The following is a 25,991-nucleotide window of genomic DNA, read 5'->3' as shown; positions in this document are numbered from 1 at the left end:
AAAATGCAGCTCTCTTTTGAAGCAACACTGCAGTTGTTGAATTGTGTGTCTCTAAATTCTCACTGCCTGAGCAGCACAACGCTTATGCAAAACCAGGCCACATCACAAAGTCACAATGCCTTGAAGGAAAGAAAAATATGCCAGAGTAGTGGTTTTCAAATTGTGTTCTAGGGAACCCTGAGGGTTCTGAAAAGCTTCTCAGGGTTCCCAAAGGAAAGATCTGTAATAGTGGTTGAGGTATATTGTTATTGTTGTTTTTCTCTGCCTTTAAAAATGTTTTGTAGATTATTTTTCTTTATTTCTTTTTACTTTGACTCTTTGTAATTAATATTATTCATAAAATAAAATAATTTAATTTTTAAAAATGAAATGAAACCAAGGCACCCAGAAAAAAAACATTTTTACCCACCATGAGTGATGATGATTTATTAAATTTCTATACCACCTTCAATCAAAGTATCACAGGGCAGTTTACAATATAAAAACATAAAAATACATACTATAGTAACAAACAAAAACAATGGCTTCCTCAATAATTTAAAAGGCCACAGAAAGTTTAATTAGCCAAAGGCCTTTGAGAAGAGGGATGCTTTCATCTGGCGTCTAAAGATATGTAGAGAAGGTGCCAGGTGAGTCTCTCTGGGGAAAGCATTCCACAAGAGGAGAGCCACTGTAGGAAAGGCCTGCTCTTATGTTGTTCCTGTTTGGACCTCTCACAGAGGAGGCATATGAAGAAGGGCCTCAGATCATGATTGCAGGGTCTAGGTCTGGCATATTCATGAGATTATTCAGTTGATGTGTGACAGTGAGGCCCCGCAGGCCTGGCCAGTACTTATATGCACTGTGCATTCTCTGGAATATGTCCCAGAATGCTCTGTAACACAAGGGAGTCAATGGCAGATATTTAGGAGTACCTCAGCAGGTAAGCCAATGAGGAAAGGGTTCCTATAGCTTGAAAACCCACAGTCATAATACTATTTGAACCATGGTTCCATTTGAGCCATGAAGATACACAGCTGGGCCAAGGAAGCTTTAGACAGGTTGTGATAAATGTCTTTTGCCTAAACGTCAACAAAGGTAAAATAAAATAAATCATTCTTACCCAATGTGATTGGTTCTTAAAGAAATTTCTAGTTCTCGTAATACTTGTGTAGATTCTTGAACTCTTCTCCTAAATTTCTATAATTTGCAAGGAGAGAAAACAGTGCCTGAGTGTGATATTTAGATTAAGGTAGATGGCATATAAAACCTTCACACTCCCATGACAGGGAGAATACATAAGTCATTAAGATGCATATTAAGCTTAAATTCTGAAGAATTACACTATCTATCAGACAACCAATTGTTGTTGTTTTTTTGTGTGTACACACATACACACACACACCATACAATTTCCAGTACAAATCAACTTATAGTATATGAAATAAATTTAGAAATCAAAATATATCTTTTACACAACACTTTCTCCAAAGCTATCCAATATTTCACCCTGACTATTTAACCTTCTCTCTCATACTATACTATATGGGTAATAGTTACATTTAGCTGCACATTTTACTGCATGATCTGTACACACATGGCAAATGTGTTTTGTTGTGCTCTCTCCCTCTCTCCCTCCCTGGAGCAGGCAAGCTTAAGTAACAGAACAGTGCCCAGAAGCCACGATGAGCTGGATGAGGATCAAGAAACTGAGACTGAATCCTGATAAGGCTGAGTTGCTGTGGACAGTTATTTCCCAAATCCAGAAATTAAGAGAGACAGCCTGTTCTAGAAGGCTCCCCTTGAAGGAGCAGGTGCATAAACTGGAGGTTCTCCTTGAATCTCTGCTAACACTAGAGGCCCAGGTCCACAACCAGATGCTTCCTCAGCTATGGCCTCAGTAATCCACACTTCAATAACCTCACAACTGGATAACTGCTCTATGTGAGTAACCCTTGAAAATGTTCTGAAAGCTCCAGCTAGTGCAGAATTAAACTTCCAGGTTGCTATCTGGGTAACAACAAGGTACGATTCATGGAACACCAATCCCTAAAGCACAACACTACCTGCCTGTGTGCTACTGGGTCTAAACTAGATTTTAACTTGCAGCCTACAGGTGCTGTGTTCTGCAACCCATGAACCTTGTGCCAAACCACTTTCATTTCAACTTATGCCAGAAGTCTACTGGGTTTGTAATATCCATCAATTCTTTGCCCACTGACCTGCAAAGACATCCTTCAATGCCCAACCAGCCATGCAACTATAAAATGAAATATAAACTTTTCACTTTAAAAAAATATGCAAGGAAGACACACTCTTCTGAACCCTGATGGGACCTGCCTTTTGATATAAAAGAATGCCCCATTTATTCCATCATGTCAGCAGAATCAGGTGGTGAAGTTTTGACTAGACATTTCCTGGGTACAAGTCTTGCTTGCTTCCAATTATATAGCACTTAATGACCTAAGTCTCAAAGCAGCGTACATAAAAATTACAAAGGTTATCTTTGGGGGAAAGGAGAAAAAGCTGTGAGAGAGAAGAATGCATGTTTGAATGCCTCTGTTAAAAATATAAACCACCATGCACATAAGGCATTAACAAGTCTAGAAGAAGGCTGAAGTGAGCCCTTCTCCCAAAAATGTACCCCAGCATGCAAGCTTTCCATATTTTCAAATGTGCAGGGCTGAGGGTCAGTGCATAGAAGAGGTAAAGGTAAAGGGACCCCTGACCATTAGGTCCAGTCGTGGCCGACTCTGGGGTTGCGGCGCTCATCTCGCTTTATTGGCTGAGGGAACCAGCATACAGCTTCCGGGTCATGTGGCCAGCATGACTAAGCCGCTCCTGGAGAACCAGAGCAGCGCACGGAAACACCGTTTACCTTCCCGCCGGAGCGGTACCTATTTATCTACTTGCACTTTGACGTGCTTTCGAACTGCTAGGTTGGCAGGAGCAGGGACCGAGCAACGGGAGCTCACCCCGTCATGGGGATTCAAACCACCAACCTTCTGATCAGCAAGTCCTAGGCTCTGTGGTTTAACCCACAGTGCCACCCGCATCCCATAGAAGAGGTAAAGGTAAAGGTAAAAGGTACCCCTGCCCATATGGGCCAGTCGTGACCGACTCTGGGGTTGCGTGCTCATCTCGCTTAAGAGGCTGGGAACCAGCACTGTCCGAAGACACTTCCGGGTCACGTGGCCAGCGTGACGAAGCTGTTCTGGCGAGCCAGCACCTGTGCAGCGAACGGAAACGCCGTTTACCTTCCCGCTATAAAGCGGTACCTATTTATCTACTTGCAACTAGGTGTGCTTTCGAACTGCTAGGTGGGCAGGAGCTGGGACCAAACGCGGGAGCTCACCCCACCGCGGGGATTCGAACTGCCGACCATACGATCGGCAAGTCCTGGGCACTGAGGTTTTACCCACAGCGCCACCCGCGTCCCTATAGAAGAGGTAGGCAGCATTAAAAAAAAGTTAACCCCTCTCATCTCCAACATAATTATTTTTTGCACTCCAGACATTGCTGAACTACAATTCCCATCATCACTGACAATTGGCCGTGCTTGGTCTTGGTTCAGAGGAGCTGCAGTTCAGCAAAATCCAAAAAACCAAAAGTTCCCCACACCTGGTCAACTGCTTCATTTGGCTGATTTTATATACTACTCCTAAATGAAAATGGGGGGTGGGTGGGATTCAAACATTTACAAAATAAAATCTCTTACCTTCCTAGTTACAGCTGGATCGAGATAGCCTTTTAATTTCTGGATATATGTGTGTGGAGGATTCTTGACTTGAAATCTTTCCTGTAGGGGAGAAGAATAATGGTTAGTCATCCAAACAGTTACTAGATATGCATTAGAGCTGGATACCATAACTGAACGTGCCACTCTTCGCTTGCTGTTTTCATTTAATTAATATTTTATCTTCAGTTTCATTAGGTGTCAGAAACTGGAATAAAGGCCCCGGAGTCTAAATGCTTTGAAAAAATTAAACATGTCATAATTAAAAATGAGCCACAGTTATACAAGTTAACAGCTCTGTCACCTTCTCCTGTTTCAATTAATACCATAGGATAATTATGTGTGCCGTGAAAAAGCTTTGCATGAGAAAGAGAGGTTTCCACTACCAACTTCAACATACAAGCTCTGAGTTCATTTTCTGTCTTCTTCCTTCCTTCCTTCCTTCCTTCCTTCCTTCCTTCCTTCCTTCTTTTTCAACACCTCTTTGTGCTTTACAACTTGCTGCTGGCTTTGAAGGGTAAACTAAACTATGAGAATATTATGTATAGGACAGTTAGAGAAAAGGAAATGGGAAACGCTACTAATAAACAAAAATTATTAAATCTGTTTAATTCATCACTGTAGCCAATCCGCAAATACAATGGAAATCACTGACAGAAAGCAAATATTATCCATGATCATGTCCTGTACAAGCCAGCAATGGGCAGATTACTCTATTTCTGGTCCATTTCAGTTCCGTATGTTCATGAGTCTGCAGTGTTCGAAACTCCCATTGTTCTAGGTGCATTTTGCGACAAGGAATTTCATTAGCGCAAGCAGTTTCTGAGCTCTGGGCGAAGTACTGTGCCTAAGATTTCAGATTAAAACTGCAGAAAGAAAGGAGGACCTTTTTCTGCCTCCCCACTTCCAGCCACTCTCTGAAGACTGAAGAAGAGACCCTCTTAAGAATATTAGGGGGGTGGGCAATAAACATGAGTTATATCCTACAATAAGATTTGCGTTTTTGTTTCCTGTAGTATGGCTAAGAGCTTCAAAAATCCTCCTTTTTGTTCATATGCTAATCTCATAACTGCATAGTGTGACTATGATTCCAGCACTATGTGCTGCTTTGGTACAGTATTTTTTTTAAGTGTTTGCTTATCTCCTGTAAATATGGATTAAATTCATAAAGCTGAATTATAATACCACACACCATTTTATGTCAACAACAAATCCTTCACATTAATATGCTTATCATATTCATATCTACCGATTATCAACACCCAGTGAATGCTAAATACTGATAACCATATCCGGAAGACTGAAACAGAGAGATCCATTGTTTCTTTAAAGCAGTGGTTCACAAATTACACAGTGTTTAATATCGACTTATGACTCAGCCTGTTGGCATACTTTATAACTTACATCCCTTTTCCTTTGTCACATCATTCCACCTTTATGCCTATAAGAATAGTTTCATGCATCCTAATAATTTGCTAGCACATAAGAAGTGGGGACTAAGATAATTAAAAAGAAATAAGTCACGTGCGGAAATCTAAAGCTTGTGAACTACGATGTGAAAGGCAAATCTAGTAAATGCTTAGAAATCGTGACTTATGCAAGTCTGCAGCATAAGGTGGCTGCAGGTCAGCACTAACTGGCTAACACCTTGCACCACTTTAATTCCTCAGAATAGTTCTGTGGCTATTTTCATTCCCCCCACCCCATGTGTGCATGCATATGTCTGTATTTTTAAGCAAGCAGAAAAATAAATGCTTAACCCTTTTTGAATATCCAACCTAGATAATCAAGAGTAGCATGTGGGCAAACAAACAAAGCCAACTCTAGAAGAAGATTCCGCTTTTTTTCTTCACACATAAAGCAACATACAGTACTATGGAAAGACACGTTACTCAGGTGTTATGCAGCATAAGTAGGGTCTGCAGGCCATGAACACTAGCCCTGCCCTCAGCATTCCCATATGTGCCAACCACGCCTATTTCACCACAAACCTTCCCAAATTGAGGGAAAGGTCTGAATGGGGCTTTAAAGTATATGGCTGATACACATTTAGAAGTTTCGTTGTGATAAGGAACCCTGATAATGCAGTGCTCCTGCTCTCCCGGAGACTTCTAAGCAAGCTCAGCCAAACACACCTAGACGACCCCTTCACTGCACGTCTTCATTCAGCAGCTAGTAAGTTATGGAAGTCTCTACCACAATGAGGTTATGAATGACTACTAATCTGGAGGGCTACAGTATATTACTTCTAGTATCAGATGCACTATGTCTCTGAATACCTGTTGTTGGGGATCACAAAGAGTGCTATTGTGCTCATGTCCTCTTTGTGGGCATCCCACAGGTATTTGGTTGACCACTGCAGGAACAAGATGCTGGACTAGATGAGCATTTGGTCTAATCTTGCAGGGCTTTTGTTATGTTGTGTATGTAGGGGTTGTGTACATTGGGGCCAGGGCTGGATGCACAGATCTTGAGGATGTCAACCGTGTCGCCTTTCCCTATTCAGGCATAATGTCCGAACAGAACCTTAAGAGTATGCCTTTAGGTTGCAGACCTACATAATTTAATACAGAAGGCACTGCCATGGTTGATGCTAACTAGGAACTGAATCCAGAGTTTCAGCAGGGTTTGATATTTAAAGCCTTATTAAAAGCAAACCATAGTACCTTTTATGGTTAGTTCTAATGTCAACAACTTATAACCATGGTCAAAGCTGGAAAATGCATTTGTACATGAGAGGAAGAGAAGCGATACACAATTTATTTCAAGAACTAAGAGTATTAAATATTCACTACATTGCCATTTTCACTATTCTTGTTTACTTTTTTCCCCTTTGTTTCAAGCATTCGGTCTCTCACTCTTCAGCCCAAAAGAATCCAAAAAGAAGAAAACCAAACAGTAGCCAAACAATTTAGTAGCACAGCATACAACAGACCAGCAAAAAAACCCCTAAAATATTACATGTATTATTATTATTATGCATTATTACATCATCATCAACCTTAAATACCAGGTAGGTATCTTGACCACCAACATCCCAAATTGCTAATATGTATTGCTAGATGTAAACAAAATGCTCATCTTTTTGGATAAACCACACAATGGGCTTCTTTTCCAGAGCAACAGTCCAAGCCTTCCATGGGTAATCTATTACGTAGGCACAGATATATATATATATATTATATAATACACACACACACACACACACACACACACACACACGACCATAGCAGTGGTCAGAGGCAGAATTGCTTCTGAGTACCAGTTGCTAGAGACTACTGGAAGGGGGTGTGACCCCGCTTGCATGCTTCCCACAGGCATCTGGCTGGTCACTGAGAGAACGGGATGCTGGTCTAGATGAGTCATTGGCCTGATCCATCACATTCTTCTTAGGTTCCTAAAAAGTGTTGCCATTGCCCCTGAAATTGTTGCTGCCCATAGGCATAACTGCCAAGGTCACTCACACCTGATGAAATGGCACAGTGGTTCAAATGAGTTAGAATTGTTGTTTCCATGAATCATCTGCAATGTGAAAATCATCTTCAAAGAAGCTAACAGAAGAAATTGAAAGTTTCACATTATTGCTCCCTGGTGCATAAAGCTTCTTTGACCAACCATGTGGGAAACTGCTCACTGAATCATAAACCCGGCATGCATAATCCATAAAATGTAATAGTTAGTTAGAAACTCATATAACGAAAGCATGACTTTCCTGCCAACTTCCCTAGAGCAGACAAGATAACTATTCTAAAATAGTGGCTGTTGAGAGCACATTATTCTGATGGGAATACTGTTTGCTCGAGCTTGTTTACAACTGTCTGCAAAGCCATTCCCTCCACTCTCGTTTCCTCTCTGCAGAACTCTTTCAACTCCTTTTGTTTCATTTCAGTTTGCAAATGAAGAGATCTGGAAGTCTGAGCTTTTGCTGGAGTTTTCCGATCACTGTGAAGGCTAAATAGACTCCAGGGAGATCTGCACTGAATACAGACTAGTAATGCTCCCAGAAAAACATGAAGTCTTTTGTCTGAACCAAGCCTAGCCCAATTTGAAAATCATTTAACTAGTAGTAAAAGAACAATTAAAGGTCACATCACTGGGGAAAGTGGGAGGAAATGTAAAACTTGAGTAAGGTGACTTGGCAGATGGCAGATGACTTGAGTTACATTACTGGAGACAGTCTCAGGGTGCTCCGAACTGATTTCCCATTCTTACTGTTACAAAGTGGAACTAGAATGTATGACAAAAGACCTACCTTTTGCAATAACAAATACTTTGTTCTCAGCTTTCAAGAGAAAGGGAGAAATGATTTAATAAACACACTTGTCAGGGCAAGGTGACCTCAGAGATCAGCACCAATAAAAACTCAGGATTGTCTGTGCTTGAGCCTATGTAGAAAAGGCCAAGTGTCAATGGACACACACCAGTCTCAGCATCTTATCCTGGCAGGATATAAAGGTAAAGGTACCCATGACAATTAGTCCAGTCGCGAATGACTCTAGGGTTGCGGCGCTCATCTCGCTTTACAGGCCGAGGGAGCCGGCGCCTGTCTGCTTTCGCAGACAGTATTTCTGGGTCATGTGGCCAGCATGACTAAGCCGCTCCTGCCGAAGTCAGAGCAGTGCATGGAAACGCCGTTTACCTTCCCACCGGAGCGGTACCTATTCATCTACTTGCACTGCGTGCTTTCGAACTGCTAGGTTGGCAGGAGCTGGGACTGAACAACAGGAGCTCACCCCATCACGGGGTCTCGAACTGCCAACCTTTCGATCGGCAATCCCAAGCGGCACAGTGGTTTAACCCACAGTGCCACCCGTGTCCTACCTGGCAGGATATGGCATGACTTAAAAACAAAAAACCAGGGGGACACAAATCACATGCAAATATTCATTGTAACCATAAGTAATCTCATAATGTTTGAAACAGAGTGACAAGTGCTTCCTTATTAAATAAGCTACATTTGTATTCCTTCCTCCATGAAATGAAAATCAGGCCAATGTACACAGAGCACTCAATGACTTTTTTTGGCACAGCAAATCTCTGACAGCTGCTGAATGTCCCAAGATTTGAAATCAGTTGCCTTAATCCAAATCTAAGAATAATCTCTATCCAATTACACTGAACCTCTAACTTCAATACACTGACGCACTCCGCAAATAAAACAGAGCCAACAATTGCTCCTCTAAAAAAATGAGTTTCCATGCCTAAATGCACAAAGGTTCTATAGTGAAGAGAAGAGAATTCTAAATCTATATCTATATCTTCTGGGGCCGATGGGAAGAACTCTAGTGCTTACCCATTTCACCCAAAAATATCACTTTTACATTTGAAAAAAGTAAATGTGTATTCAAGGTGACAGGGTTGGTGGGGGCTGGTGAAATACAGATACTGAACATGGGAAGTTCAACCACGCTACAGAAGAAACAATTCTCCATCTTCTCCACCAGGAAATCATATTTATAGCACATCATTTATTTTTCAAAAATTGGCTGACAGGTTTGCTTTACCTGAAGGAACAACTGTACACGGGCAATTTGAATTCCTACTAATTCAACAGAAGCAAGCATGTTCACCGAAAGTAAGCAAATGAGATTGTAAACTCCTTGGTATCTGCCTTTTTGTACTTCACTTCTTAGTACAGCGCTGATGTCAATGGATTATGGTTGCTATTACATTATATGGACAACTGTAAATGGTTCCACCTTTGAAAGCTAAACCGTTCTGGCACCATGTCTATGGAATACCACTGCAAAACATGCTTGCCTGGCAACCATTTTCTTTTAGGGTTCTTTTCTTTGCTCAGGCTTTCTTCTCTTAATTGTTGTATGTTTTATTCTTATATTTGGGACTTGGTGTAACCAACATGCAAGTGAAACCTGACCCCCACCTGCTCTCATTTCCACCTAAATCCAAGGAAGCTCAACCAAGATAAAATAGAGGTGCTCCTCAGCAGCAGAAAGGTAAGGCAGAGAAGAGGGGCTCAACTTACCTTGAACAGTGTTACACGCCCCTTGAAGGTACCTGCATTCATCCCTGAACCCGGAAGCCTGCATTTCCACAGTACTTTTGCACAATAGGAGTTAGAGTGTCAACAGTGCCCATTCCCTGAGAGGTCAGACATGGCCCTGGCAACACATACTTTGGTTACATCTTATGCAGGGCTGCCTTTGGATGAAGAGAATTTAGAAATTTCAACACTACTGACTAGGGTTAAATATAGGACTCATGAGGCTTCCATGTTACAGCAGCTTCACAGGCCACTGGACCATTCTCTCATATAAGTTTGCCTGGGTCTTAAGCTCTTCGGAAAAGGACATCCTCTTTGTCTAGTTAATATTCAACTAGTCAATGTATGTCATCACTTGGTAGAAACTAGAGAGAAGGCATTCTCAGCAGCTACAGGGCAGCCATAATTTTTTCTCCATACAATGCTCCTGGGAATTATATCATGCTATCCTACAGCATCATTCTATGCACCGATCTTAAGAGGTTTTTAAAGCAACCAAGCAGCTACATGCTGATCATGGCATGCATGTTTTTAAAGCAAGAATGGAGAACCTGTGGCTCTCCAAGATGTGCTTAAGACTCCAGTTCTCATCAGCACCAGCCAGCATGGATGGTCAATAACATCTGGAGAGAACTGTAGGCTCCCCATCTCTGGATTAAAAAATTGAAGAGACAAAGGAGAAAGATGGAAAGACCACCTCCTCACCTTGTAAGTGCCCCTACACACCCTAAAGCATGGGTAGGATCCAGCCCAATTGCCTTCTAAACCCGGTCTGCGGATGGTCTGGGAATCAGCATGTTTTTATATGAGTGGAATGTGTGTTTTTATTTAAAATTCATTTATCCCCCCCCCCCAAAAAAAAACATAGTCCGGCCACCCACAAGGTCTGGGGGACAGTGGACCGGCCCTCTGCTGAAAAAGTTTCCTGACCCCTGCCCTAAAGTGCTGTGATTCTTGTGGGCATTCCACAAAAGTTGCAGAAATCCTCCCTACAACTTCACCCAGCCAAGAAGGGGTCATGCACAGCCCTCATCTGTATTCTGACAGGCCTTTGGCCTGATAAGTTTGTTTGTTTATGGCCACTATTAAGTGTTGGAATCTGTTGGCTTGATGGAAAAGCAAGATATAAATTTAGAAAAGAAAGAAGTTATTGGTTTAATTTGTTTTCAGCCACCTTAGGGATTGTGTGTTCAAAAGCCAGGTTATAAATATTTAACACAAACAAAAAATGCCTTATCAGCTAAATCAATAGGCCAAAGCTTGGGAGCTACAAGCTGGGAAATAGCAGAGAGTTTAAACGTGGCTTCAGAGTACATGAGATGAAGTCCAGCTACAAAATGGTTTACAAGCAGACTTCAAAGTGATAATAGCAAACAATAAAATTAGTCCATACTAAAAATTGGAATAGTGAAACCAGTTGTGAACAAAAGATCGTCCCCTCCTTAGTTTGAAGAATCTGTATCTTCTTGGGAGTTCCTCAATGGATACACAATGTTGCCGTGTTTAGTCTAATTGTCAAGAAATCCTGTATTCTTTTGGCAGCAGTGGAATGCTTTCTATTAATGATCAGAAAATGTTATGGTATGAGCCTGTCCAAACTGCAATTTGCAACCAGTAATAAGAGGGTGAAAGTGCATTTGTTAAAGGAAATCTCAGGGAGTATATCCTTATCTTCAAAACACTCCATACATCCTTTTCATTTCCCAAAGCAAATTAACTTTTTTTAAAAAAAGGAGTGCTTGCTCATCTGCATAACATAAGAACAGAAAGCATTTCCTAAAATGTGCTTTAGCCTTACCCATTGGCTAAGGGCTTTCTAGGGAGTGACCTGCCTCTAGCCTAAAACCACACTGATGTGGAACACCTGCCATTGTCTAGGGCCTTGGAACACACAGTCCTGTTGTGGTAGATAAATATTACACAGGCATCATTCCCACTCTGCATGGAGGCAACCGGCCAAAACCATAGCTTTAGTGCTAACAGAAGTGAACTTGAGTTCACAGACTCTCTTCTTCTCCAATGCAGCCATGAGGAGGGGATTGGAAGTTTATGTTTCCGTCTGCAGTTAATTGTGGTTACAAACAATGGTCAGTGTTAACTATGCTCTAGGGCCATCGGGTGGGAGGTCCACATGGGAATGTGGGGAACACATTCCAGTGGCATCATGACAGATGTGGGCGGGGCAAAAATGGGCAGGGCATTGGGTGTGACATCCACCTATGTAGCACAGTCCTACCATTCCTGCTACACAAAACTCAAAGGTATACACAGTAGTGGCCAGAAAGGCAACTACAGAAAGGGTTGGTCTCCTGCCTTGCCAACACCACATGGCGCTTCCGGTTACTGAGAAGGGGAAGGTGTAATTCTGCAGGATGCTCAACAGTATACTGGAGCAGCAGACGGGTCAATTCACTGCTTCACCTACACCATGCTGAACTCCCCACTCTTCAGTAAACAGCAGCGATGCACAACATTTGGAAGCTAGAAGAGTAATGCAGCCCCATTCGCTCCACCCTACTAGCCGATACTTGGGTGGGAGAGGGGGGAAAGAGAGAAAGAGAGATGATAGATGATAGAGATAGATAGATGATAGATAGATGATAGATAGATGATAGATAGATAGATAGATAGATAGATAGATAGATAGATAGATAGATAGATGATAGATAGATAGATGATGATAGATAGATAGATGATAGATAGATAGATAGATAGATAGATAGATAGATAGATAGATGATAGATAGATAGATAGATAGATAGATAGATAGATGATAGATAGATAGATAGATAGATGACAGACAGACAGACAGACAGACAGATAGATAGATAGATAGATAGATGATAGATAGATGATAGATAGATAGATGATAGATAGATGATAGATAGATAGATAGATAGATAGATAGATAGATAGATAGATAGATAGATAGATAGAGACACACACACCACATCTAGGCAAGCAAGAGGCATTACTGCCACTCAAAGACACATTCCATCCATGCAAAACGAAGAGGCATTGATGTGATGGAGGAGGGCTGGTTTAAGGACAGTTCCAGGGGCCAGATACAGATGTTTGTAGGGCTGCATATGGCTCTACCCAATCCTAGTTTAGAGAAGAAAGCAAACCTCAAACTTTGGCTCGTTTCCCATAGTTAACGTGAACCACAGCAGGGCTTAAAGAACTTGTGGTGATGAAGCTTTCTTAGGGAAGTTGGAACCCACTTACAAAGCAAGATCTGCACAGGTCAGACTACTGTGTCAAAAGTCTCCCCACGTTCAGAAGTGAGACAGGCAATGACCCATGAGAGGGGATTCTTGAGTGTGGTGACTTGACTCTTGAATGCTCTCCTCAGTAAGGCTCGCCTAGCGCAGAGTCTGGTATCTTCACAGCACAAGGAAAGGGCCTCCTTAAATTTTGCATGGCCTTTTAGATACTGAGTTCTACACTGTTTTAATCTGGCTTTTTCCTTCTCTGCTGTACTATTTTTAGAAGTTATTATGAACCGATAAAGGAACTGATGGCATCTAATGTATTTTTTATATAGAAATAAATACGACGATATTTTACAAAGAGAGAAATAGATAAACAGAAGCACAAAGGCAGCAAAAATTATGGAAGCAATTTTTATACAGCCCAATGCTTACATCTACTCTCTGGAAAGAATGGCTGAATAATTTTAACTGGAGAGTGGAAGGCTTCTTTTGTAGAGGAAGAAAAAGAGAGAGAGCAGAGATTTTGTGGATGTGGTCTGTTAAATGCCGTATGGCAGTCTGATTTAAAATAAAAACTAAAAAAAAATCCTCTGACAGGAATTCGCTTGCTGTTTGAGTCTGCTGTACCAAACAAGGCTAGCACCACATGCTTCTGGGACTGCTGAAGGGGGAATCCCAATACAGTTGCATACAAATGTGCTGCTCAGCAAGAAGTGATGGAACTTAAGATGCTCTGAAGCAGAAGCAGAAACATATCCCCAGTGCAACACAAGACACAACCTGGCTTGCAAGGGTTTATATTCATAATGTTAATAATATAAAAAGTTCGCTCCCACAAGATCTGAAATCACAAATTTGCTGACATTTGCTTATATATTTATTTAAATTTAGCCTTGCTGCAAAGATTCCAAGTGTATTTCTCAAAAATCACAAAATAAAACAGCCAAATAAAAATAATTTCATCAGGTGGTAAGTGCCCTGATCAATTTTCAAAAATGGCTGTGTAATTACAGCCCATTTAAAATAAAATAAAATATAAAATAAAATAAAATAAAATTCAGTCTAGAAAATTTCCAGAGGAGGGAACAAGGAGCAGACAAAAGTATTCCCTCAACCCCTTGTGTGCCTGGCTTGACAGAAGACTTCACTGTTAGTTCAAACACAGTTTCTTGTGTTGTCTAAACTGGGAAACACTGGTTTAAGCACTGTTTACAAAGCAGGATTTCATAACTAAAGTCTGCTTTGCAATCCTAGTTTTTAGGTGGTATTTAATCTACAGGTGTGGGTGAGTTATAATTTCATAATTACAGTGGTACCTTGGGTTACAGACGCTTCAGGTTACAGACTCCGCTAACCCAGAAATAGTACTTCGGGTTAAGAACTTTGCTTCGGAATGAGAACAAAAATTGTGTTCCGGTGGCCTGGCGGCAGCAGGAGACTCCATTAGCTAAAGTGGTGCTTCAGGTTAAGAACAGTTTCAGGTTAAGAACGGACCTCCAGAATGAATTAAGTACTTAACCCGAGGTACCACTGTATATGAAAGTGTGGCTGGGGAAACCCAGCCAGATGGGCAGGGTACAAATAATAAATAATTGTTGTTGTTATGTAACAAGAGACTGCTGGATCAGGCCAATGGCCCATTTAGTCCAGAATCCTGTTCTCAAACTGGCCAAGCAGTTCGTAGGAAGATCTTTTAATCAGGACCTGAGCGCCACACCACACCTGTGATTACCAGCAACAGATATTCAGGTGCATATTGCCTCTGACAGTGGAGGTGGAACATGGCCATTGTGTTTAGTAGCCACTGATAGACTTATTCCCTATGAATTTGCCTACTCCTTTTTAAAAAGCTATCCACCATTGGTGACCACCACTGCCTCCTGTGGAAGCGAGCTCCGTAGTTTAACTGTATGATACTTTCTTTTATCTGCCCGGATCTTCCAACATCCAGTGGATGTCCACAAATTCTAGTTGTTACGAGAAACGGAGAAAAACTTTCCTCTACCCACTTTTTCCATTCCATGCGTAATTATATAAACGTCTACCTCATCCCCTCTTACTCGCTTTTTCTTTACTCTGGAGAGTCCCAAGTGCTGAAACCTTTTCCTCATAGGGAATTGCACCTTCCCCTTTTAATCATTTTGGCCCTTTTCCAACTTTCATATCAAAATTCATATTCTACTATAAGTGAAGAAAAGTAGTAGCTCAAAGGGAGGTTTCAAATGTCTGCAGAACAGAATTATAAACATTAAGGCGTTTTTTTGTCCCCCATCCCCCCAAAGAATGTGAATCGGACAAATGAAATTTCATATTCCACTCTCTTGGTGCTCTGAGATTCATTGACATGTTTTATGCCAAGAACTATGGCCTTAGTTTCTAAAAATAATCCACCTTTTAATGCAATGAGGACACACACACACACACACACACACACACACACTCCCTTGTCTCTAACAAATCTTTTCTAAAGAAGATGGAAAAGCCACTCATAAACCGAGTCATAAATGAGAACATGGAACAGCTGATTCCAGGATTTCCTACCCACTGCTGTAGAAAGGTTAACAACTCCACAAGAGGACAAGAAGTGGAATATTTTGTTTTATTTTTCTTTAGTCTAATTGGCTAAAGGCCAATTTAGGCATAATGAACTAAAGAACAAAAAGTTTGGGGCTTTAGCCTTAAACAAAAGGGAACATTTGCCTAGACATGTCCACAAAGCCCTTAGGGTGTAGGTCTAAAATTGTAATGGGGGAGTGAGGTAAATTTATTCCATTCTTCATTTATAAAATTTGTATTCTGCTTCTAATAGATAAAATAACATCTAAGTCTTTTTTTTTTACATACAATATAATTGGAGGGGCATCAATACAGATTCAAAGAAGAACAGCCTTCACATCAGACTTTAAAAAAAACAACTATATAAAAGTAGAGTAAAACTATATACCACAGACAAAACTAAGCACTGCACAGAAAAATTAATAAAGAACATTAAAAATTTGGAATCACGGTCTCCAGGAACACTTGTGTCATTTATTGGACAAGGACTTGGACTACGTAGACCAGATTCAAAGTCTACTTGAGTGTCCCTACATCCAGTCCAAAATCTTGGTCACACCAGCTCTCTCCTATGAATCCTGTAGCTTTCCTTCCTTTGGTAGGCTCCAAAACTTGCATTTCAAAACACTCTTACTCTGAATATACCTGAGAATTTCAACTACTCTGGTGCAATGGGCAGAGGACTGGTAATCGAATGGAAAGCCATATTTGAATGGAAGCCCCCTATTTGAATTCCTGCTCAAAGAGCTCACTGGACAAAAACTTACTCAAGTCTTCATCCTTCAGGTCAACATAGCTTACAGGGCTAAGGACGTTTAAAAAAATAAGCATTCCCTCCCCCCACATCTCCCTTTTGAAACTGCATTTCCCCCAACCACCCATCAGGGGGCATAAAAGAACTTTGTAAAGGTTCCAAACACCTAATCTCCTCCCCACAAACCTTAATAACCAACAGATTGTACTAGTCAAGCACAAGGGATGCAATTATCACATTTCTCCTGAACCAATGAAAGAAAACTCTCCTACATCACTTGCCCTAGTCATCGAGGTCCAACTTGAAGATGGCAAATGAATTTGCAGTCAAGAACAGGCAAATACAACCTTTATTTCTTCTCGTATTGCTCTTTCCCATTGACCTACCTAGTGCATGTGTTGCCTTGAAACCTAATCTGATTCCCCCACCTTCCAAATTCCTACCATTCCAAACTGCAGAAATAGCTTTCTCGAGCAATTCTCCCCATTCTAAAAAAATGCCTACACCCTAGTCTATCTACTGAAGTCGCAATAAGGAGCCCTCCTCTTTCTCCCCCTATCCAGGTTTCATGGGGAAAGCATTTGTGAAGTATGCAGATGCTTGCTTTGATCTTAATTTGTTTACTTATTTAGCTGAACGGACAGGGTTGGGGGCAACATTTTAACATGTAATCCCAGAACTATCCAAAATCTCAGATGCTTGGAGAACTATAAAAGTTAGGGTGATTTTTATTTGCCTTTGGGATGATGAGTTTTTTGAAACGAGCCCTCTTTCCCCACCCCAAGTTAAAGTGAGAATTCTCATGGATGATTTTTAAAAATAAATAAACAAAAGCATAAGGAGAAGTCTGCTGAACCAGGTCAAAGGTCCACTTAGTCCAGCATCCTGTTTTCACAGTCACAAAGCAGATGTCTTCCCTTATTCACCATTTTTCTTAACTAAACTAAATAATATTTTGCTATGTGAGAAAACGAAAGCAGGTCTCTCTCTCTCTCTCTCTCTCTCTCTCTCTCTCTCTCTCTCTCCCTTACACATGCACACACACACACACAAAAACGCACACACACCCCTGGTTCAAATGTCCAAAATCTCTCATAGGGTTCTCAGCTTCTTAGGCTAGTGATTCAAATACCGTATTCTTTGCTCTATAAGACTCACTTTTTCCCTCCTAAAAAGTAAGGGGAAATGTGTGTGCGTCTTATGGAGCGAATGCGGGCTGCGCAGCTATCCCAGAACCCAGATCAGCAAGAGGGATCGCTGCTTTCGCTGTGCAGTGATCCATCTTGTTGTCCTGGCTTCTGAGATTCAGAATCTTTTTTTTTTTCTTGTTTTCCTCCTCCAAAAACTAGGTGCATCTTATGGTCTGCTGCATCTTATACAGCGAAAAATACGGTACATAAGGCAGCTTACAGAGGAAGTGTGCCCCTTCCTTTCCTGGACAGGGGCCTAGCAACAATCAACTACTTATCAGAGGAATAAACCGTCTGTTACCACCAAATAGGATCTTGTCAGTATTATGTCTCTGCTGTTTGACATGCCGAATCTGCTTTAACCACGTGCTGTAATTGCATGGTTAGAGATATAAATATTGCATGCACCATATGCTTCATCCGAATCTCTTTATGAAATGTCTGCCTCATGGCTGCTCTAATTTACACCCACTGGCAATGACCCTCGAGGAGTCAGTAGGTCAGCCACAGATGGGGCTGCTGCAACACAGAAGCTCTTGTTGTTTACAGTCGTGGTAGAGGTGGAAAGGAATAGCAAAGGGGATGCATAGGAGGAATCATCATAACTGTTCTGGAACTCTCCCCCTTTCATTGGAACAGGGAGATGAGAGCAAGTGCCATTTAACAGCAGGGCTTTGATGAACCAAGGTGCTTCAGACAACGAAATGACAATATTCAAGAGTATCTCTCAGATTTCCCCACCCCTTTCCTCTGATTGAAATTCTCACCTGCCTTCCTGAACCCTGCTATCAATGTATCTCCAGACTCCAAGACTACTGATCACTATCTGAAATGGCAGGGCTGTGTGCTGCAAATGAGCACAATTGACTCTGAGGTGTGAATGACAGTGCCTGGGCCCCAACCATATAGCTATTGCATTCTTCCTGAATCCTGCTGGCTGACAGTGTATACAACTGAGGACAAAGCTCACAATTCATAGAGGCTTTTCGCTCTTAACTGTGCACGCTGTAAGCAAACAGCCCCGAGGAAATGAGTTACTTACAGCAGATTAAGCAATTTGCCACAGTGTCTCAGTAAATTGCAATTGTAAGCTGTACAATGCTTTTAAATGTTCCGCGTGGAATATCCAACCAACACAAACTGTTAGTCCTGTAGCTCCATGACAAAATGACAACTGCACTGGGGGATATACAAGGCATATTCCATGGAGTTGCTTTTGGTTTTAGTTATTAATTTGGGGTGACTCTATGAAACTATGGGCAGACCCAATGGCTGAGCTTCAGAAGTGCTTAAGTGCAAACAAATTTGCTGAGTCTAGTCCTCTGTTTGCAGGTCTTCTGTTTAACAGAGCCTTTCCAAGATTGCCAAATACCCCTTTATTGTAAAATATTTCCCCTTCTTTTTGGGGGGTGACTGCTTCAGATTCAAAAAACCCTAATGCTTCCCCCTTGTTGTTTAGTCGTGTCCGACTCTTCGTGACCCCATGGACCAGAGCATGCCAGGCACTCCTGTCTTCCACTGCCTCCCACAGCTTGGTCAAACTCATGTTCGTAGCTTCAAGAACACTGTCCAACCATCTCGTTCTCTGTCGTCCCCTTCTCCTTGCACCCTCAATCTTCCCAACATCTGGGTCTTTTCCAGGGAATCTTCTCTTCTCATGAGGTGGCCAAAGTATTGGAGCTTCAGCTTCAGGATCTGTCCTTCCAGTGAGCACTCAGGGCTGATTTCCTTAAGAATGGCTAGGTTTGATCTTCTTGCAGTCCATGGGACTCTCAAGAGTCTCCTCCAGTGCCAGAATTCAAAAGCATCCATTCTTTGGCGATCAGCCTTCTTTATGGTCCAGCTCTCACTTACATACATCACTACTGGGAAAACCATAGCTTTTACTATACGGACCTTTGTCGGCAAGGTGATGTCTCTGCTTTTTAAGATGCTGTCTAGGTTTGTCATTGCTTTTCTCCCATGAAGCAGGTGTCTCTTAATTTTGTGGCTGCTGTCACCATCTGCAGTGATCATGGAGCCCAAGAAAGTAAAATCTCTCACTGCCTCCCTTCTATTTGCCAGGAGGTGATGGGACCAGTGGTCATGATCTTAGTTTTTTTGATGCTGAGCTTCAGACCATATTTTGCCCTCTCCTCTTTCACCCTCATTAAAAGGGGTTTTAATTCCTCCTCACTTTCTGCCATCAAGGTTGTGTCATCTGCATATCTGAGGTTGTTGATATTTCTTCTGGCAATCTTAATTCCAGCTTGGGATTCATCCAGCCCAGCCTTTTGCATGATGAATTCTGCATATAAGTTAAATAAACAGGGAGACAAGATACAGCCTTGTCGTACTCCTTTCCCAATTGTGAACCAATCAGTTGTTCCATATCCAGTTCTAACTGTAGCTTCTTGTCCCACATAGAGATTTCTCAGGAGACAGATGAGGTGACCAGGCACTCCCATTACTTTAAGAACTTGCCATAGTTTGCTGTGGTTGACATAGTCAATGAAGCAGAAGTAGGTGTTTTTCTGGAACTCTCTAGCTTTCTCCATAATCCAGCACATGTTTGCAGTTTGGTCTCTGGTTCCTCTACCCTTTCGAAATCCAGCTTGGGCATAAATAAATGATGCTGTATTTCTATTTGGCCCGCTGCAGATATAATAATTGTGCAGTGGCAGGAAACTGTGCATCCCCAAAGACCATGGTTTCATTCTCAGAATGGTTGGCAGCAATTCCATCATTTTCAGAAAAGACTAAAAGGTACTAAAGAAGAGGGGAGGCAAATGTTTCACTTCTCTACATCCTGCAGAAGTTGGCCCAAGTTAAGCAATCCAAACAGTATGACACAGGGCCAGGCTTTCCTCCTTTCCTTAACAATGGTGGTGGCCTAGTCTCTGGAAATGAAATGGGGACAACAGACTAGTGATCCCTCAGTTTCTCTTTGTGAGGAGACCAACTGTGATAGTCATGCTGTGTCATGAACTGGCAGGATGACAGAGAGGAGGAAGAGGATCCTGGTGAGGGGTGTAGCCAGGACTGGGACACACCAAAGCAAGCAGGGGTTTGGGGAAGGAAGTACTCACCGGGTGATGGAGCATGTCGGGGGGATGGGTTCAGTGCACAGGAACCAAAACAGCAAGACCCATCACCAGAGCCAGAGAAGCCTCAGGCTCCATGAACACAGTGGGCTCTGAAGCGTAGGGATGATCTAGGAAGGTCCCTAGCTGGTCAGATAGGGCTCACTAGCCCTGGGAGCATGTGTGTGATTTCTCAGCTGGAGTGAGCCTGGAACAGGCGAGGGTCACCTGCCTCATCAAGCCCAGATGCCACAATCAGCAGGCAAAGTACAAAAGGGAAGCAGAGCTTGGATGTTCCAGGGAACTCTTGGAGACTATTCTTTTGTGGGACTGACCTCCATGTACCCTGACCCCTGGATTGGCTGCAGAGGTGGGAATTTGGCCTGAGTGGACTCTCGACTTGTTGGCCTGCACGCTAACATCTGCTGTGGGAGTATTCACTCCAGCAGGACTTGTCTCCAGGTACCCTGTGGTTCAGGACGCTGCGACCTGGAATAGTGTCTACCAAAACATGGACAGAACCCATCTTGTTTCTACTCAGGTCAAGCAAACCATTTAATCTATTGCATTTTACGCCAAAGCTTAGAAAGCTACGCTGTCCATATCCTGTATCATATCAATCAACAATAAGAAAAGTGTTGCAAAGGGGAAATAAAACACATATGCTCTAAAATACAGATAGGGAGGATCCTTTCAATGAGGGTTTACAGCTGGACAACCCTGTAGTCTGAGCTAATGCAGTTCACGTGGGTTTAGAGCCCAAAGATTTGCATCTTTCCCCTTGGCTTTTTCATGGCACTTTTATTACTCCTGGCCATCACTGGCAAATCACACATTCTGGGTGTAGAGCATCATCCACACTCTGCAGCTTCCACTTCTCAACCTCAAGGTGGGGTGGCTGCTTTCCTTTCCGCAGGGATCAGGCTCTCTTTAAATCAAATCACATAGCCAATGGGTATGTGGAAATGACCAGGAAAGTCTGTGCTTGCTCAAAAAGAGGTGTTTGGATTGAGGTGCAAAAAAAGTGGGGAAATATTGAATATTGAACACAGCAGCGGGTGCACACAACTGGGTCATCAGAGACTAGAAGCCACATACAGGCTTTTCTCACAGCTACCATACACTCAAGAGGTTGCATGAATCAATCCTATGTTAGAAGTCTTCTGCCAGCAGAAACAACCCATTAGATTTCTGTTCTCAGCTACCCCAACATTTTAAGAGACTTAATGAGAGCATTGGTCTTGTTTGCATGGAGAAAAGTACCAGGTTCAATCCTTGGCACTTTAAAAGAGCTACTCTAGATCTGAAGAGCTGCTGCCAGTCAGAATGGCAGATACCAGACCAGATGAATGAAGAGTCTGGTCCTGTATAAGGCAGCTTCCTAGGCATCTACTACTATCATGGCCTAGGGACAGTGTTTGTAAGACCAGCCTTAAAGAACCTATTGGTTGTCACACTTACCTGATCACAGATCAGCTCCCACTTCTTCTCGTTGTCGTACTGTCGAAGTAGCCTTGCTTTGTCAGGAGGCAAATTCATTGCATTCTGTGGAGCAAGAGAAAGCAAACATGGGTGACCACAGCAGGCTTAAGCTTTGAGAGGTCTGATGTGAACAGACCATAACAATGTGGTTGCAATTAACGTTAATTGTTTTCCTTTGAATTCTCGGTTAACAGAGTTAATCCACAGCATTCCACAAAAAAGGATGTTAAAACAAGAATTGCCAAGGAAGAGAAGTTGAAGCAAACAAGGCACTTTTTCCCTCCCCAAGGGGAATCAATCCAAACTTGGTCAAGATTCAGAGGTTTCTCACGTGAACCAGAACTGGATAGAAGAGTCGCCGGTGATTCGTGGCAATTGTCTCCCCCTCCTCTGCCACATGTGCACACATTAATTGCTGCAGCACTTGTACAATTGTATGGCCCCAGCAGTATAAATAAAGGAGTGTGCAGGGTAGAATGGTATATTCAATGCACATTAAGGCAGTGCAGTTACTTATTTATACTACTTATTATTTATGTTTATATTGCCACCAACACACTAGGTACGTAACTTCCAGAAGAGAAGCCGTGTTAATCTGTTGCAGCTAACACACAACTGTTTCTGCGTACACACACACACTGATCCCTCTCTATCCTCCATCCAGACCAGCGAGAAGCATTAGCAAAGTTCTAAGACACATTCCGGCCAATCAAAAACACCCTGAGGTGCGAAGTAGAATGGGGAGGGTGTGGCCTGGGAAAAGTTCAAGGGTCAGAAAGAGACACCTTGAGGGCAGCATTTGGCATGCAGGCCTGAAGTCCCCCACCCTTGATTTAAAGGATACCAAAATAAAACAGCACATTTCACAATGAACGGCCAGGATCCTTTGCAGGACTTAATTGAGTGGAAATTACAATTTTCCCCCTGGCAGGCCTCCAGCTGCATGGCAGGCAGCTATAAAATAAACCGCTTTGAGCTTTTATTGGAATCAAGCAGTATTTAAATGTTTTGAAATATATGCATATATAACAAACATTCCCTGCATCCATTTTGGGTAGGGTGGGCTTTATCTATCAGGGGTCAGCAAACTTTTTCAGCAGGGGGCCAGTCCACTGTCCCTCAGACCTTGTGGGGAAGGCGGACTATTGGGGGGGGGGATGAACGAATTCCTATGCCCCACAAATAACCCAGAGATGCATTTTAAATAAAAGCACACATTCTGCTCATGTAAAAACAGGCAGATTCCCGGTCCATCTGCAGTCCGGATTTAGAAGGCAATTGGGCCAGATACGGCCCCTTGGCCTTAGGTTGCCTAGCCATGATTTAACTATACTTGTAGAATCATATCATAGGATCAAAGAATTGTAGAGTTGGAAGGGACCGTGAGGGTCAACCACCTGCAATGCAGGAACTTTCCCAACTTGGGGCTCAGACCCACAACCCTGAGATTAAGAGTCTTGTGCTCTACCAACTGATCTATCCCTATTGCACTATACCTTTCAGATGTAACCTGCCCTAGGACCTTCCATTGAAGGAAGGGTAACTCAGCATCAACATCACACGAGCAAAAGCTTCAACTGTTGAATTCCTGCCTGCGGTACAGCTGTTAAGAGACACAGCAGCCCTGCCAGAAAAAGCGGCATTCCTGATACAGTACTATGTCAGGTATCAGCCAACAGCCTCTGTAATATAGCTTAAAAATATTTGTTGCAAGCAGAGCATTCATTGCAAAGTCCTGAGATGTAAGTGTAGGTAAGAATCATAATCCGTACAGAGTGAGATTTCCTCCTCTCTTACCTAAAGGCATAAATGAAGGCCTACAGTTTAAAACCTCTCTTTTAAAAATAAACCTTGAAATGTCATTAAAATGCTAATGAAGTGCTATTCTGTTGTAACGGCAGGGCAACATTCTGATTTTTAAAATGTCACTGCATGCAAACTGAAGGAGATAATTTACATACTTGGGCTCTAATCTGTGCTCATAGTGATATGGCCCTTCTCATATAAAGGTAACACAATGAATTGGAAATGATGGCTGACAACCAGCACTAACAAAATATTTGAATAGATTGGGGGGGGAGGTTTGTCAAAACAGGGGGGAATGGTGCTTGGCTACAGTCAATGCCTTCAGGGCAGCCTCACATCTTAAGATTTCAGAAGGTAGGATCTCTCTGCTGCCACTACCAAGTACCTAACAGAGCACAAGAAAATCAGTGATGTTGAACTCAATATGCGTACACTGCTATGCCACTATTTACTGTAATAAAATTAGCAATGAAGCTTGTTTACATTGCAACTACTACATCAAGCAGAAGCTAACTCCCAAATTGTTCCAGGTACCTAGTAAAATGCAAATGGGTAAACGAAATGCTGCACAGAGTTTTGTCTATTCATAGCAATACAATTTAGTTACACGCATTGAAAGCAAATAAACAAATCATGGGCGTATCTCATTTAGGAGCTGGAAATGGGAACAAACTGGAGAGAAAATTATCAAAAGTTGTGAATGTAGAACTGCAGTCATTTCACAACAGATCCCAGGTTCCGACCTACTATTCTTTTCCACCATGTTTTGCAAGCTTCTGTGCTGGTGCTCTTGAGGGAAAGTCCCTTTCATTCAACGTTACACCTACCAGGATATCACATTATTATTATTATTATTATTATTATTATTATTATTATTATTATGCAATTTCTAGCATGCTAAGTGACAAAAGGAGTAGGGTGGAGTGGGGGAAAGAACCCAAAACATTTAATCCCATTTGTAATGGCTCACTGTGACTTTCAGTGTCATGCCTTTATACCGCCAGGAGTGCAATGAGTGGCATTCCTGGAATTGCCAGAATGTTGAAGTTCCAAAGCGGAAGAATTCATGTGACTCAACAATAACTGTAAACAATTAGCTCCCTAGTACCTGTAAGGCGTCTAAGTCAACATTGTGGCTACGCTTGATGTAGAGAAGCTTTGCACAACACCCTTTACAAAACTTGCCTATTGCCTCTCCCAATATCAAAAGGAAAAGAAGACATGGCAGCCACTACAGTGCCATAAAGGACTCTTTACAGCCTGGAGGGAGCACTCGTCTACATGCCTGGGGCAGTTGATATTTCTTCAGAGTGAAGTGGGGCACCAAGTACTTACAGCCCTGCTTTAGATGCTCAGCTAATAAGAAAAATTCTACCAACTGCTTCAAAAATGCGGGTTCTTTTACTACCTCTGCTTTTGAGAGCAGATTCAGGCTTGCTCTTTCTGCCTAAATCACCATTTTATTAGCATCACAATTGCAACTTTCTTCACCCTTCTGTGGAAGGCTAATTCCTTGCAATCCTACCAAGAAATCTTCACCTCTCCTTTTGCATTGTCATAAATGATTCATAGTCTACCCTGGAGATGTCTATGGTGTGACTTGTCCTCTTTCCTGTAATTACACCGCATGCTTGAGTGTGCTGGGATTGTGTAACATTTGCTAGTCATGCTGTACTGTGTTGCAATCACCTCCTCCAACTGAAAGATAACCTGGCTGCAGTTCACAGAGCCCTGCTTCACTCAACACAACCCGCAGCAAAGTGAATGGATGAGGCAACAGCCTCCTTTTGACTGTACCTTCTCAGGCTCAAAAAATAGTTCAATCTTGGGTTTGGCGGTCTCTGATCCTGAGGCTCAGAGGCATGGCCACTCTGGGTTACAGGATCACCACATGCATTAATTTTGTTTAGATGTGTTTACACCTGCACATGTAAAACATAGACAGGGTCTATGTGTGCTGCAAAGCAGGTATACCTGCAGCTACCTGGTGATTGTACTTGGTGACAAACCCTGGTTTGCACCTCTATAGACAGAGTCTACAGAATAAGTGAAACACATCTGAAGCTGCAGTTCTAAGCACATATTCTTAGGGATTTACTTCCAGTTATTGCTTGGAATCACCCTGTAAGTTTCACTGTCTTGTTTTGCAAGCTTCTGTGCCAGGGATGGCATGTTGTTGGAACCACGACTCCCATCATCCCTGACTG

The 25,991-nt window shown here is 42.2% G+C and overlaps 1 protein-coding gene across 9 annotated transcripts in view; it reads right to left on the bottom strand.

Annotated features, from left to right (window-relative positions):
• The window catches only part of FMNL2 (formin like 2), a 195,302-nt gene that overhangs the window by 60,294 nt on the left and 109,017 nt on the right, over positions 1 to 25,991 (bottom strand). For all 9 annotated transcript variants that reach the window (XM_083493674.1, XM_083493675.1, XM_083493672.1 and 6 more), the window contains exons 2-4: positions 21,958 to 22,041; positions 3,698 to 3,778; positions 1,103 to 1,179 (exon numbers count right to left, since the gene is read on the bottom strand). In XM_083493674.1, the coding sequence (XP_083349800.1) occupies positions 1,103 to 1,179; positions 3,698 to 3,778; positions 21,958 to 22,041 (242 nt within the window). The remainder of the gene's footprint in view (positions 1 to 1,102; positions 1,180 to 3,697; positions 3,779 to 21,957; positions 22,042 to 25,991) is intronic.

This window comes from Podarcis liolepis (genome assembly GCF_965112155.1).
Source record: "Podarcis liolepis genome assembly, chromosome: 1".
Lineage (NCBI taxonomy): Eukaryota > Metazoa > Chordata > Lepidosauria > Squamata > Lacertidae > Podarcis > Podarcis liolepis.
The sequence above is the reverse complement of the archived record's forward strand: the minus strand, read 5'-3'. Positions and strand labels throughout refer to the sequence as shown.